General features: G+C 54.1%; 4 protein-coding genes across 4 annotated transcripts; all 4 read left to right on the forward strand.

The window, feature by feature from the left end:
* Positions 1-1,240: 1,240 nt before the first annotated feature.
* J4E93_006356 (uncharacterized protein) lies at positions 1,241-1,816 on the forward strand (the record flags this gene model as incomplete). The annotated part of the gene is made up of 3 exons (XM_049344271.1): positions 1,241-1,250; positions 1,462-1,599; positions 1,653-1,816. The coding sequence occupies 3 exons, from the start codon at positions 1,241-1,243 to the stop codon at positions 1,814-1,816; spliced, it is 312 nt and encodes a 103-aa protein (XP_049198706.1).
* A 2,210-nt stretch (positions 1,817-4,026) lies between these two features.
* Positions 4,027-5,717, forward strand: J4E93_006357 (uncharacterized protein; the record flags this gene model as incomplete). The annotated part of the gene is made up of 4 exons (XM_049344272.1): positions 4,027-4,120; positions 4,171-4,363; positions 4,412-4,498; positions 4,547-5,717. 4 exons carry the CDS (start codon positions 4,027-4,029, stop codon positions 5,715-5,717), a joined length of 1,545 nt encoding a protein of 514 aa, XP_049198707.1.
* A 1,600-nt stretch (positions 5,718-7,317) lies between these two features.
* J4E93_006358 (uncharacterized protein) lies at positions 7,318-9,750 on the forward strand (the record flags this gene model as incomplete). The annotated part of the gene is made up of 1 exon (XM_049344273.1): positions 7,318-9,750. One exon carries the CDS (start codon positions 7,318-7,320, stop codon positions 9,748-9,750), a length of 2,433 nt encoding a protein of 810 aa, XP_049198708.1.
* A 3,226-nt stretch (positions 9,751-12,976) lies between these two features.
* On the forward strand, positions 12,977-13,212 carry J4E93_006359 (uncharacterized protein; the record flags this gene model as incomplete). Its single annotated transcript, XM_049344274.1, has 2 exons — positions 12,977-13,105; positions 13,159-13,212. 2 exons carry the CDS (start codon positions 12,977-12,979, stop codon positions 13,210-13,212), a joined length of 183 nt encoding a protein of 60 aa, XP_049198709.1.
* Positions 13,213-14,124: the final 912 nt, after the last annotated feature.

Below are 14,124 nucleotides of genomic sequence, written 5' to 3' on the forward strand. Positions count from 1 at the left end.
AGCTCTCGCAATGAATCTCTTTTTGTTCACATTGACGGTATTGATGCATTGCTTTGAAGTGCAAGTCTTACTTTACTCATTGCTAACGCTTGAATCCGAAATCTAACGATCTCATTGCTGCTCCATAATGGCACCCCTCTCCATGCGGATGAGCGTCCGATGCAGAGGTGTTCAATTGAAGACCCAGCGTGGGTAGACACGCCTTGTGCCACATGGTTCGTCCCAGTATGACCACTGATGACTTTAGAGGACAACCGGGTAAAGCACTCCAGGCAGCAGTACGAATTACGTGACTCATACGTTTGCATTGGTAGGCATGCGCATGAGCAACCAGCAAATCTGTCTAAAGAAGAGCGGGACACGACCACTGAATGGTAAGTTGGGATTGATTCGATCATGTGATGCCCTCGGAGTATTCTCAAAGATCAACAGATATGCGTATAATATAAGCCATTTTTTAGTCTGTCAGATTGGTGAAGGTATTGAGAGAGTTGAGGAGTCTATGACATGGCGGTGAAGCTTCAAGTAGATGTTTCAAGAAACTGAAGGGCAAACATAACATGCAAACTTCAGGAGACAGGAAGTGATAGATTAGTGAGAGGGATATGGTTCGATATCAAACGCGTCTTTCCCAGTTACTTGTCGCGGTGGTTGGTGTAGTTCGTGCACAGCGTGGACGCGTCGTGGCGGGGTAAAGAAGGCGTGCCGTGAATGAATCGAAAACGCGCAAGACATTGTATGGTAGTTCTAGATGTTTGTTGCATATGTCGCCGTCTTCTAGTAAGTTTTGAGAGAGTGCAGCATGCTGTAGCCGCATGCAGGACGATTATGGCGCAATCGAAGTTGGTGTTCCAGTCGCGTCGGCAAGCCGCGATTGAAGTTCCCGCACGGTCCACTTCGCCGACAGGTGCAGCAACCCGGCGCGCGCCTGCAAGCTTGGGTGGTCTTTGGAAGTGCTGCTTTCCACGCTTTTGATTTTCCCCCAGATGTGAAGGCGCAAGGCCTTTGATTTCATGTTCTGACTCGCCCCGACCGGGCCTAGCGCCACTCTGTGTGATCTGGAGGCACCCGCGCCCGCCGCCCTCGTCTATATAACCGGCCCACCCGCGTCTTTGGAGTCTTTTCTTTCTTCTCTTTTCGCAACCCCCAGCTTTCATCTTCATCCTCGCCATTTACGCTGCACCAACGCGCGTGATATACCAATACCCATCACCTTCATCTCCACTAACCTTCCAACAACATGACTGGACGTAAGTACATCTTTATTCCTCTATCTTTACCCTCGCATCGACGTTGTCGTCGCTGCTGCCGCTGCTACAGATGGCGGTGAGGCGCGCTTGGTGTTGAGGCTCAACGCGTCGCCCCACTAATGCACCGCGCATCACGACACTCATACACAACCACCATGCCGTCGCGGCATCCCTCATTACCACAAGACAACATGCTAACATACCTCTGCAGGCGGCAAAGGTGGCAAGGGTCTCGGAAAGGGTGGCGCCAAGCGTCACCGCAAGATTCTCCGTGACAACATCCAGGGTATCACCAAGCCCGCTATCCGCCGTCTCGCGCGCCGTGGTGGTGTCAAGCGTATCTCAGCCAGTAAGCATTCCCAACCTCGTCGCCATGCCAGACAAGTCCTAACATCGCCGCAGTGATCTACGAAGAGACCCGTGGTGTCCTCAAGACTTTCCTCGAGAGCGTTATCCGTGACGCTGTCACCTACACCGAGCACGCCAAGCGCAAGACCGTCACCTCCCTCGACGTTGTCTACGCCCTCAAGCGCCAGGGCCGTACCCTCTACGGTTTCGGTGGTTAAACATCTCCTCTTCTCGTCACGACACATCGGCGCCCGGCATCGACGGCTTCTTGCGGTTTCTGGGTCGGGAACTTTCCGCATGGTCACACATTGTTTATGGATATGATCTGGTCACGGCTATCGGTCTTCACGGCGTTATGTTCATGGGTGGTTTGGAAATGATCAATATGAAGCTTCGATCTTCATTTGGCTAGTTCAGTCAATGCATACATATTCATGCAACTTGCTGTCAAACTGTTTTGTCTTGTGACGTTGACTCATGTTGTGCCGTCTTTGCCTCGAGCACAGCTTATCGCTTGCTATATTCGACAGTATCTAACTCTAGACAATTCCCTTCCACCTTGGCATTCTCCGACCGCCATCTCGTCAGCTTCACTAACACTTCTCCACGTCGGTCGCAACCATAGCCAGGAGGTACGCTTGAGTAACCACATCAAGCTGGTCAAACGGCTGTCCACTCTTCGAAGCGAGTATACCTTGGCGACTGATGATCTCGTTGTACAACTTGCGATCCTCAATATGAACATTGCCAGCCCGCAGTATGACCATCGGCACGATCTTGACCTGGTCGAGTTCAGGAACATGGACCTTTGCATAGCCTCTAGCATGACCACAATCCGGCGGAGGCACTCCCACAATCACACCCTGGGCACCAATGAACTTCTCCGCATGCTGTCCGAGTAACTCGCAGTAAACCTACTCGCTTCAACTGTCATTCTTATCCTGTATCCAGCTCCCCACTGCCTCCTCCACCTCTTTACAGCACCCCGTCACCCCAAACAACCCTCCCTCAACTCTGACACTCTCCAAACTCCACTTCTTCAACTCTTCAGTAACACTCTCCACGCCGTCCTCCACAACCAACACATCATACCCCCTATCACTCGCCTCTCTTACCGTACTGCTCACACACGCATCGGCCGTAACACCACAAACCACCAAATTCTTCACTCCCTTCGCTCTCAACATCATATCAAGTTCTGTATGCGTGAACGCCCCTCGTCCCGGCTTATCAATAACCAACTCTCCCTTCGCCGGCCTCAACTCTTCAATAATCTCATGCCCCTCCTCACCACGGATCAAAAGACGGCCTAACGGGCCCTGACTCCCAATCTGCGCGCCGTTGACCCGACTCCGATGAGCTTCTCTACTGTTCACTGTTGCAAGTGAGGCATCGTGCCCTTCCCGTGTGTGTACGATGGGGAAGCCTGCGCGTCGGAATGTGGACAGTAAGGATGCGATGCGGGGAATCAGTGGCTCGAAACGGGCGAGAGAGTAGCCTTGGGAGGAGAGGTAGCCGCCTGGTGAGAGGAAGTCGCGTTGCATGTCTATGATGACGAGGGCGGTTGTGATGGGATGTAGGGATGAGTTATGGGGCCAGGCGTAGGGGGTTGTTGTGGGTATTTGCGATGTCATTGTCTTTTGGTCGCGGACTTTATGCTACTGAGTGTATAGCAGGAACGAATTGATGTCGTGATGATGTGATGCAGGTACGATGATGACCATGAGGGGTTGAGATGGTGGGCATGTCGTTATCCATTTGTGCATACATCGCGTCGTCAAAGTTACCTACAATCACATCTCCGCGCGGCAGTCTGTTACGTTCGTGTATTTCTTGTATTGTTTTTAGTGATCCTATCGCGTCGGGTTGTAACAGCCGGCTATCGGGATCGGCAGGTACCTATGCATCTTCACTCCTTCCGCACCTGCTTCAATTCTCACGCCGCAACATCACCGCAATACCTCTTCGTACATCGAGTTTGCAATCCAAAACACCAGAATAGGAATCAACGAGAACAAAATATGTCAGGTCATCAGCCTTATACACATCCCACGGCCGCTCACCTATCTGATCCTGCATACCCCACTTCTACCAGCACCCTGGTTCCCCATCATGCCGCTTCCGCTTCCTATCTCGACCAACCCACTTCACGCGTCTGATGCGCGATAAGACATGTACGAGATGCTTGGCGACTTCCCGAAATGGAATCACAGCCTGGAGCATGGCCGTTATCTCGATGACGCAGGGTTCGGCCGTTGACGGCGCCCTCCAGGGCTGTCGTTCGATGGCTGCGAGAAGATGGGTTTGCGCGATACCCGGACAGGTATATCTAAGCGGCTAGGAGACACATTAAACAATCGCTTCGAGGCTGTTCGCATGCTTGCAGTCGTCTCTTACCCTTCTTTCTGTCGGTTTTGTGATCATCGAAATGGTAGACATGGCAAGCACCCCAGAAGAGAAGAAGGTCATAGACGAGACCAACAGTGACGATGATGTGCTGGCGCAGCTGGGGTATACCCAAGGTAAGCTCGATGAAGTCACATCTCCAAACATGTGCTGATTGCATGCACAGAGCTCAAGCGCAGTTTTGGTCTGCTTGGGATGGTCGGCTTCTCGTTCAGTATTGTGACTTCATGGACTGCACTTTCTGGTGTACTCATTATTGGAGTTGAATCTGGAGGGCCGCCGGTCATGATTTGGGGCTGGCTATGCGTCTGTCTAGTCACACTTGCTGTTGCTTACTCGATGGCTGAGATGTGCAGCGCGTATGTACACTTGCGCCTGGCTTTATGGCTGAGCTAATCGTCTCTCAGATACCCTGTTGCAGGCGGGCAGTACTCGTGGGTGGCTATCCTGGCACCAACGCGCTGGGCTCGCTCAATGAGTTATCTCTGTGGATGGTGAGTATTCTTCAATATGACCTCTCAATGATATTCTAACGCGAACAGGTTCATGCTGATTGGAATCATATGTATGGGCGCAGTTAACAACTTCGTCGCTACGAACTTCATTCTTGGTACCGCCCAGCTCAACTATGGCTTCACGATAGAGCGTTGGCACACAGTGCTCATCGCCTACCTCATCACATTCATTGCAGCGGCGTCCAACATCTATCTGCCACACATCCTGAACAAGCTTTCGAAAGCGATCTTCATCTGGAACCTCACTTCCTTCGTAGTCTGTCTTATCACCATTCTGGTCACGAACGACCACAAGCAATCGGCGAGCTATGTTTTCAGCGACTTCGAGAACTTTACTGGATGGAACGCGCCATATGCAACATGCCTAGGGCTACTTCAATCAGCTTTCGGAATGTGCTGTTATGATGCGCCATCACACATGACCGAGGAGATCAAAAACGCCCGGAAACAAGCACCCCGCGCGATAGTCATGTCGGTTTATATTGGCTTCTTCACCGGGTTCGTCTGGCTAGTCGCACTGTGCTTTTGCATTGGCGATCTTGAAGAGACCGGTGCTACAGCGACAGGAGTACCTGTCATTGCGATCATATTCAACAGCACGAATAGTGTGGCTGGAACATCTACGTTGGCATCTATGATCGCTATCATTGCAACAGTATGCGCCAACTCGCTCATGGCAGAGGGATCGAGAGCTGTATACGCGTTCGCAAGAGACAACGGACTCCCTTTCTCTAACGTACTAAGCAAGATCTCGACAAGATCGGTGCCGGTATACGCCATTATATTGACGGCCGTCGTACAGATGGCTTTCAACTCCATCTACTTTGGTACAACGACTGGCTTCAATACCATCATCGCCATCGCTACGCAAGGATTCTACCTCTCCTATCTAATGCCTCTACTCTCCCGCATTCTCGCCCACTTCTCCGGTAAGAAGACTCGACTTGAAGGCCCGTACTCACTCGGTCGCTGGGGCATTGTTCTCAACATTATCGGATTTTTGTATCTGGGATTCATTTGTGTCGTGTCCAACCTACCTAGTGTCACGCCTGTGACGAGCGAGAACATGAACTACACTTCTGCTGCGACGGGAGTGGTTATGTTCATTAGCTTGATCTTTTGGATTATGACTGGAAGGAAGAAGTTCACTGGGCCAGATGATGGGAACTTGCTAGATGTGGGGAGACATGTCGCATAAGCTTCGGGTATTCCGCTCAGTACCCTTTCTTGTTACTAGTGTCTCCCCTCCGACAAGAGAAAATGGAGTATAAGACACGTTCCATGCATTATCTTTGTTGACATGCTTGTGAGTCACTGTGACGCATAGCGCAAGGGTCGAGCCTCGCTACCGCCTGCGGTTAGCACAGGGCCCACGCACCTGCATCCAGGGACCGTTTGATGATTACGGATCGATACCACAACAACCTCACAATTCTCTCAAAGCTTCCGGCACGGCAACAGTCGCCTCGGAAGTCGCCTCATGCTGCCGAAATACAGAGCGCGCATCATCTACGACAACGCCAGGCGACCAGTCTCACATCGTAGACAGACTGTCACACCATGTCGAAAAGAAAAAACCAGCGCGAAAAGGAAAGGCTCAAGCGTCGTCGCGAGCGATACAGCATCGCTAGCACAGTCGAATCTCGAACCCTTCGGAAAGGAGCAAGGGCGCAAATCGCGCGCGAGCGCGCCGTAAGGCTATGGATTTATCCCTGGATCATGGCTCCGACAGGCCGGTTTCGGCATTCGTATCCAAAAGCCAGTCTTCTCGGCCTGCCTTCCGAGATTCGCCAACAGATCATCTACGAAGCGTTCAGCATGAAGGAGCTAAGACACATGGTGGAGTACACAGAGAACAAGGGAGCTTTGGCGGCAGCTTTGACAAAAGAGAAGGCGCAAAAGTTGAAACAACGACGAGAGACAGCAATGGGTGTACCTATGTCGCAGTTCGAAAGCGACTGCATCACGATGCTACATCGGCGCATTGCTGATTTTTGCTGTGTGTCGCATTTCCTACACACCGATATGGAGTACGTGGGGAAGCTGTGGAAGAAAGATCTGGAGAAGTCACTCAAGTGGCAGTTCTCGGCGCCGCTGAAACTGCACAAAGCGCCTACCCAGGGAACTGCTCACGTTCCGAGACGCATAAAGGGGAAAGTGGTCAAAGTGAAGGGGCCGGGCAAGCATGCTAGACGACCCCCGAAGTGTTGGAAGTGTGAGGAAAGACACCATGATAGAGATCCCATCTGTCCGATGGCGAGATATGATCTTGAGAAATGGCGGCGACTGACGAAGAAGAAGAATAAGAGTGATGACTGGATGGAGCCAACGCAGCCATGCTCGCTGTTCGTGGGGACAAAGATAGTGTTTGCCGACGACTAGGAGGTTGAGGTAGGTAGAACGAAATTTGAAATGCAAGCCGGCAGGCTACGTTCTTGCTGAGGTGGCTAGAATCAAACTTCAAGTACAAGCCGGGAGGCGGCATTTCACTGCAGTCCTTTAAAGTATGACTGTGTTACTCAATGTAGTCTGCACCCATGTTGTAGACTTTCGCGTATCGTGAGTGAACGCAAGTCGTCTTCACCTTTACTAGACTAGAGCTGCTCTTTCCAAGACACAATAGCCGTATACAATAGCAGGAAGCTGAAGTCGTACCAGTCATTGAACAATAGCACTCGACTGGCAATTGCCATATATCTTTCGTCCTGAGGCTCTGCTTCCATCTCTTGCTTTCTCTCTAAACCCTACTCACATCTACATCTTCATACTCACAATTCAAACAAACAACTACCTTCAAAATGGACGGCGAGAAGATGGAGTTCGGCAAGGAAAGCGACTACTTCCCTTTCCACTTTTTCCCTCCCTCCAAGCCCCTACCCCCCGCTCAGGGACCAACTGGCGCTGGCGCCAAAATGAGCTTGAGCTTGGATGTCTTCCCGCCGGGGCCGGGGGCTGGGGAGGGCGCTAACTCCGGAAGCGGTGTCTTGGCATTTGCGACAACAAAGCAAGTACCCACGCTTAAAGAGAAGGATTTGTCGCGACTGGTGGAGGAGGAGAGCGACTACAACATGTCGGGGCAGGAAGATTCTGTGGAGCAGATCAGGCGAGACCGCGACGAATACAAGGAGTCACTTGATCGCGAATACGACCGATACGGCAATCTTGAGTACCAGCACGATCGACTCAAGGAACAGCTCGCAAAGTCTAACAACGACCTCGCCGACCTACGGCGCCAGCGCGCCGACACCACTTTCCAGCTCGACCAAAGCACTTCGGAGCTTGCGAAAGAGCAGGAGAAGATCCACACCCTCGAGACGCGCAACGCAAAACTTGCCCAAGAGCTCCAGAAGAACGAGACCGCCCTCAGCGATGCCCGCAAGCAGATCGAGAACCTCCACGCCGACGTCCAGCAAGCGCAACAAAATGTCAGAGCCGCCCTCGCCGACCGCGACGAGTACAAGGTGGAGCTCGAAGACTTGAACTTGCAGTTCAAGGATCTAACTGCGCAATGGCAGGAAGGAATGGAAACGATCGCCGAGCTGAAGGAGACACTCGAGGAGCACATCAACTTTGAGGAGAAGAACAACCTCCAGGGCGACATCGCTGAGGCCAACGCCGAGCACGAGCGCATTCTACGGGTCGTCGAAGTCAAGGACGAGCGCATCAGCCACCTCGAGTCGCTGTTGCAGAAGGAGATTGAGCGCAACCGCCATGAGCTCGACGAGAAGGCTCGAGCAGCCGCTGCTTCGCCCGTCGACGATGACCGCCACATCGGCAGCATGGAGGGTACCCTTGAAGCAGAGCTCGAGAACTCCGGGATCGACGACAGTGATTGGTTCCCAGCCGATGCCAGCGACTACGAGCCTTACGTGCCATCGTCTGCCTCCGAGATTCACGTAGCCGCCAGCGTCGAACCGCGCAATCCATCGCCAGCGTCGCTGTCAACCAGCCCCGTTCACCACGCCGCCAGCACCGAGCCCGAGGCTGCGAAGTCACCTATACAAACTGTCAACGTCCGCGAAGCTGCTAGCACCGAGCCCGAGACCGCGAGGTCGCCTACACAAACGCTTGAGGTGCGCGAAGCCGCCAGCAGCCCGCCCGCCGAGCCAGCGCGCGTTCCGCTCTCTTTCTACAACGTGCGCGACATCTTCAGCCGTGACCCCGAGCAGCCTGTTGGTGCCGTCTTGACTACCAGCAAGCCGACTGCCATCAGCACCGCGCCCATCGAACCCGCTCGCGTTCCGTACTCCCTCGACGACGTGCGCCGTGTCTTCAGCTATACGCCTATAGAGCCTGCTGGCTCGCCTTTGGCCCTCAGCCCGCAGAACATCACCAGCACCGAGCCTATCGAACTCGTGCGCCCTGCGCTCTCCTTCCGCGATGTGCACAGGATCGCTAGCACTGAGCCCATGGACGCCGGTCGCGCTGAACTCTCGTTATACGGTGTAGAAGATATTGCCAACTATGCGCCAGTGGTGCCTACTGAGGCGCGTTTCGCTATGTACGAGGAAGAGATTACGAGCGTTTCACCCCGCAGTCCTGTGCCTGTTGCCTCTACACTTTTTGGTGACGCGATTGCCAGCTTTGCGCCGAGATCACCCAGCGTCCCTATGCTCGCGCTGAGCCCAACTGGATCTATCAGTACGAGTCCAGTTGCGCGTGAGAACTCCACCGCTGAGCTCTCCACCCAAACTGACGCACCCGCAACCACCACCGAGCTCTCCACGCAGACCGACGCGCCTGCGTTCACGAGCCAAATTCTTCCTCAGGCGGCTCTCGAGACGACGCCCGTCGAACCCAACACCCAGGTTGCGATCGCCAAGCCTACCAACCGCATCACTCCCGTCATGGTAACCCGCGAAGTCAAACCCATCGAGCAGGCCCTTCTCCAGCCCGAATATCAGCGCCCAGTCGCAGCTCCGTTCAAGAAGATTGGATTCATGGGATGGATCCCCTGGTTGCTTGCGATCCTCGTGGCGGTCTACGCACTCGTTCAAGAGGCCGAGCTAGCTGCGTGGAAGAACGCGAACGGTATCGGTTTCGGTGGTGGCTACGGCAACGTGGCTAGTCGCAGTGGAGCTTACGGCAACGGCCGCCACCTCTTCGGCGTCATTCCCATCGGTATGGACATTGGCGGTTCGTGGGTGTCCGAACAGATTGCGCGACGCATGTCTGCGGCCATCTCTCTCCTCGAAGACTTGGCTGGTATCCCAGTCGAGCCTCATTACTGAGCTTGCTGCTCACAACTGGCACTTGGTGTGAAGCATCGCACCTTCGACGAACCTTGATGATCTACCTAACGCGTCTCACCGCTCGCCGTCCATCATCAGTCTGATGGCATCTACGACTTTGTGGGAAGATCCCGTTTCGACAGCCATTCACGACCAAATTGAACTTTCCAGCAGCGTCATGACGGCGTTTACTTTAATGCTTTTCCTTTCTTTCATTGCTTCACGAAATTGCATACCCCGGACCAAAATACCCATTGCTACATTCCGAAAAAAAGATGTGCTGGGACACAGCATCTACGACGGCGTTTTGTTTAGGCTCCGGCCTGTCGTTCCAGCGAGATGGACTGTTTATACCCCCCAGATACCCCCCTTGACCTTTTGCTTCTTTCTGCAAGCTGCGCACAACGAATGGACATGTAACCTCCCACCGCGGGATACGATTTGTTTACCAAATCTGCTGAGGAGTTGGATACGACGTCGGCCGTTGCCCTCGAGACGAGCGATACGATTACGACTTCAGATAGCACATTAGACTAGCTAGACTATGATGATTCTTCACGCCCAACGGAAATCCCCAACCTCGTCTCTACGTGAAGCCCGATTACGCGTCGTGAATGCCTCAGCTCGACAGGCAACGTCCAATTGTTGGCTGGAGTGATTATCTCGATGATGGTACGGCACTCCTCCGCAAGCCTTCACTGGAGGAGGAAGGACGTGATCCATCATCTCGGGAAGAGGTGGAAGAATGCGAACCCGGAGTTGAAGAGGACACCGTTGCTTGGTCGATTCATCAGTGCCCAATATCACGTACGGCAGAGTATCAGGCAGAGTATTATAGCGGTCGGATGAATCATGAGCCTAAAGGTATTCGTAAGCGGTCAGCTGAACAGAGTGAGATCGTCGCGACCGGAGAAGGTATCCTAGAGATGTCGCGGGAATCGCGTGAACTCATGATTGTGATGTACGTTGACTTGGTATTGATATGATACTACTGGTACTATACTACAAGGTCTCTACTATGTCTATTGCGCATCATCAACGCACTATATACAGGTTTTCAGGTACACAGAGATGCAATGCATCAAGAGAGGTACATACGATTACCCCCACGCGCTTATATCTTCGAACGCAGTTGCCGGGAGTATTCGGGCCGCTCGTGACAACAGCGGAAGCATCAGCGCCCAAGGTGACGGTCGACTGCGCGGCCAAGCAGCGGAAGAGCGCATCCTTGGGTCCGAGATGGCCGGACTGGGATGCACTGTCTATGTTGGGATGTTGGAGACGAGGAGGTAGATGAGGGACATGCCGTGCGAGGTTTGGAGGGAGTTCAACTGGTGGGTCGGGTACCCTGACACCGGCGGATGGGGATGCAACGGAGAAGAAAGAAAGCGGTGGGTACCCTGTTCCACCATGACAATGTCAATTAAGCGGAAGGAATTCAGATGAAACTCATTGAGAAAGTGGCTCGAGGCGCAATGGCCACGGCTGCACGTGGTAGCACGAAAATGTCGCTGGCGCCTATGCCGATGCTCCTGCTCTTTTGGTCTGAAGTTCTCGACCACGAGAACAAAAGCCGACGACTTTAAGGTTTAATCTGACAGGAACAAGTGGAAATGACAGAGACCACTACTAGTAGTGAAGATATAGAGTTCCATCACGGTGGCCATTGCAGAATCGGGAGGGTGCTGGCTTGGGCAGCACGGCAGGCTGCGTGCAATCAAGAGATGCGCATCATGGAGCGTCGCAGCACGCATGTGGTGACACGAAAACACGTGCTGTGCTGGCGGAGGAGCTGGACCTGATGGGTGCCTGACGAAGATTGCGCTGGAGCGGTAGGTCTGGAATTTGGACTAATGAGAACCAGCCACGACGAGGAAGCACGAGGAGATGGAGCCCTAGTGTGCGGTAGAGGGAAGTGTTCCTACTGGCAGCCCGTGCCTGAAGACTCTGCACGCTCGAGGATAGGCTTGCACTCCGTTCTGCCCGCGGAGGCGATGATGCTGTCACTGTAAAGTGAAGAAGCAGTGATAGAAGACAGATCGTCGTGCTGGGCTCGGCCGCTGATGAAGTGGCGGCGCCCGAGAGGATGGCATGTTGGAGCGGCGGCAGCGAGTCGGTGAAGCTCTCTGGACCGACCGACGCTGGGCGCACAACGTCACTCCTGGCCGAAGCGAGCGACCAGGGCGTAGCCTTGGTTGTTGTTGGGGGTGATGATGCAGGGCTCACCGGCGGGCAGGTATTGTAAGAAATGTCTGCAAAAATGCCAGCGGCTAGCCCCGAAAGCCTCTCCACACGCCGGCGAACCTTGAGGGCTCGTCGAGCAGCGCAAATGGCTGCAATTTGCCCAATCACGGCTAGCAGCGCGCGCGGTAAAGAATCAAGTGCCTGCTGACAAGCGACGATGCCCGTTTGCATCACCGTCGCTAGAGCTGAGAAGGGTCAGGCTGGTCTCGGGCACCCTCGCAGTTGCTGCCCAAGCGACGCCACCTGAGGGCTGCCCAGGTCCGTCTCCACACCGTCGAATGCGCACCAGACGCTCGAGCTCGAGCTATGGAGACTGCTGGCCCATCCGAATAATTAGTTCGGCTGCCGACGGTACGCCGCTCTTTTCGTCTTCTTTTCTCCTCCCTTCTGCTGCTTTCCCATCGATCGCATCTCGACGAAACCAGCCTGCATCAACTCCGCCAAACCAGTGTCACAAGCCTGCGCTCAGCGTGCTGCCCAACCGCTTGACCTGCATCACCGCCATCACCCCCAACGGCCAATCAACCCCCCGCTCCCGCTGCAAGCCATTCTTCAGTTGCGGCTCCTCGACTCTTTGAGCACTCAGTAAAGTACTCTTCCCGTCGCCCGTACGCTGCGCATTGTCTGCCAGAGTGCGCATAGTGCTTGGATCTTAGTTCCCTCTACTTCCGAGTACCTGCTGTGACCGCCCCCACCAGGAAGCTGCATCCAGCCACGCCGTCAAGGTCCACTCTTGTCACAGGCCAGACCCCCCAAGGTGCCGGTATATTGGTCAAAACCCCGCTTCCAGTCCTGCATCTCTGAACACCTCTCCTGGACTCTTTCTGGACACCTCAGCCCTCGGACTCCCAGGACTGCTTTTGCCCGTACCTTGGTTGCCTAGAGCCCCTCCATCTTAGCTCCCATAGCTTGGCCCCCATTCCAGGACTGACATCACTGTCATCTTTCTTTTCATCCTCTTCACACACGCCTCTCAATAACCATGTCGCGCGCAAATCAGTGGTTTGTGCCAGGCGATGGCATCGCGAGAGAAGTCATCACCGCCGACATCCAGCGCTACCTGGGCCCAGATGCGCTCGTCAGGCCCGGCACAGGCACCGGAGAGTACCAGGTCCGCACATGTCTTCTTGATGCCAGTACGACGGAAAACTAACTCTCTCGCAGGGCCAGCCAGGCTACTGGATAACCGCGTACCGCACTCTCACTTCGGTAGGTTGAGCCGTCGGACGGTGCTCGCGCACTTTGCTAACACATCCCCAGCAAATGATTCAGGACTTGAAGATGGACTCACAGCGCTGGCAACAGGAGCGCCAGCCTGGCGACGTCGGACGTGGAGGTAGCCATAGTCCTCAAGTGCGCACTACTAAGGTATCTGGGGGCTCTAACGCTTCATTAGTCGCTTACCAAGACTCTCGTACACATGCTGCTCGTCAGCACTGGGGTCCGACGAAACCGTATGAACACGGTGCGCCCAAGTCGGCGGCGGATCCCTATGACCAGCCACCTCGCCAGTCGTCAACGTCGTCTAGAGCGACAACGTATGCGTCTTCAGGCTATGGTAGCAGTGATCCCCATTATACCACGACTCCCACATCCGCGTATGGAAGCTCGCATCCAGGATACCAGGCTTCCTCCGTCTCTGCAGCTCCCAGGACCCAGCCAGCGGACCCGTACTCATCTTACCAACAGCCCAGCGGACGGGATTACCCTGCGCAGTCTGCTTATTCCTCTTACCCAGCGCAGACCCCAGACCCCTATGGACGCCAGCCGGCCACCCAAGCGACCCAGTACGCTACTCCAAGGTATTTTGGTTACTATGACGAACCCTATTTGGTCTATCGCTAAGCCCCATTAGTGCCACAGCAGCCGCTCCTGGCTACTACATTGCCTCTGACGGTCGTCGTAAGTCATTGCAGTCGTTGCGCGACTCCACAACTAACATTTTCCCCTCAGAATATCCCTTGTCGCAACAACCTCAATCGTCACGCAATCCACAGTCCGGCACCTCTAGGTACAGTACAAGATAGAGTCCATCTCCATTGACGGCCTTGTCCTTGTTCCTGCGTCGATATACCGAACCCGGAGATACCCCTTCTTTCCAAGCTACTGGATGGTGCTCTGGAGTCTGGC

This window comes from Alternaria ventricosa, assembly GCF_023758065.1.
Source record: "Alternaria ventricosa strain BMP 2768 chromosome Unknown scaffold_10, whole genome shotgun sequence".
Taxonomy (NCBI): domain Eukaryota; kingdom Fungi; phylum Ascomycota; class Dothideomycetes; order Pleosporales; family Pleosporaceae; genus Alternaria; species Alternaria ventricosa.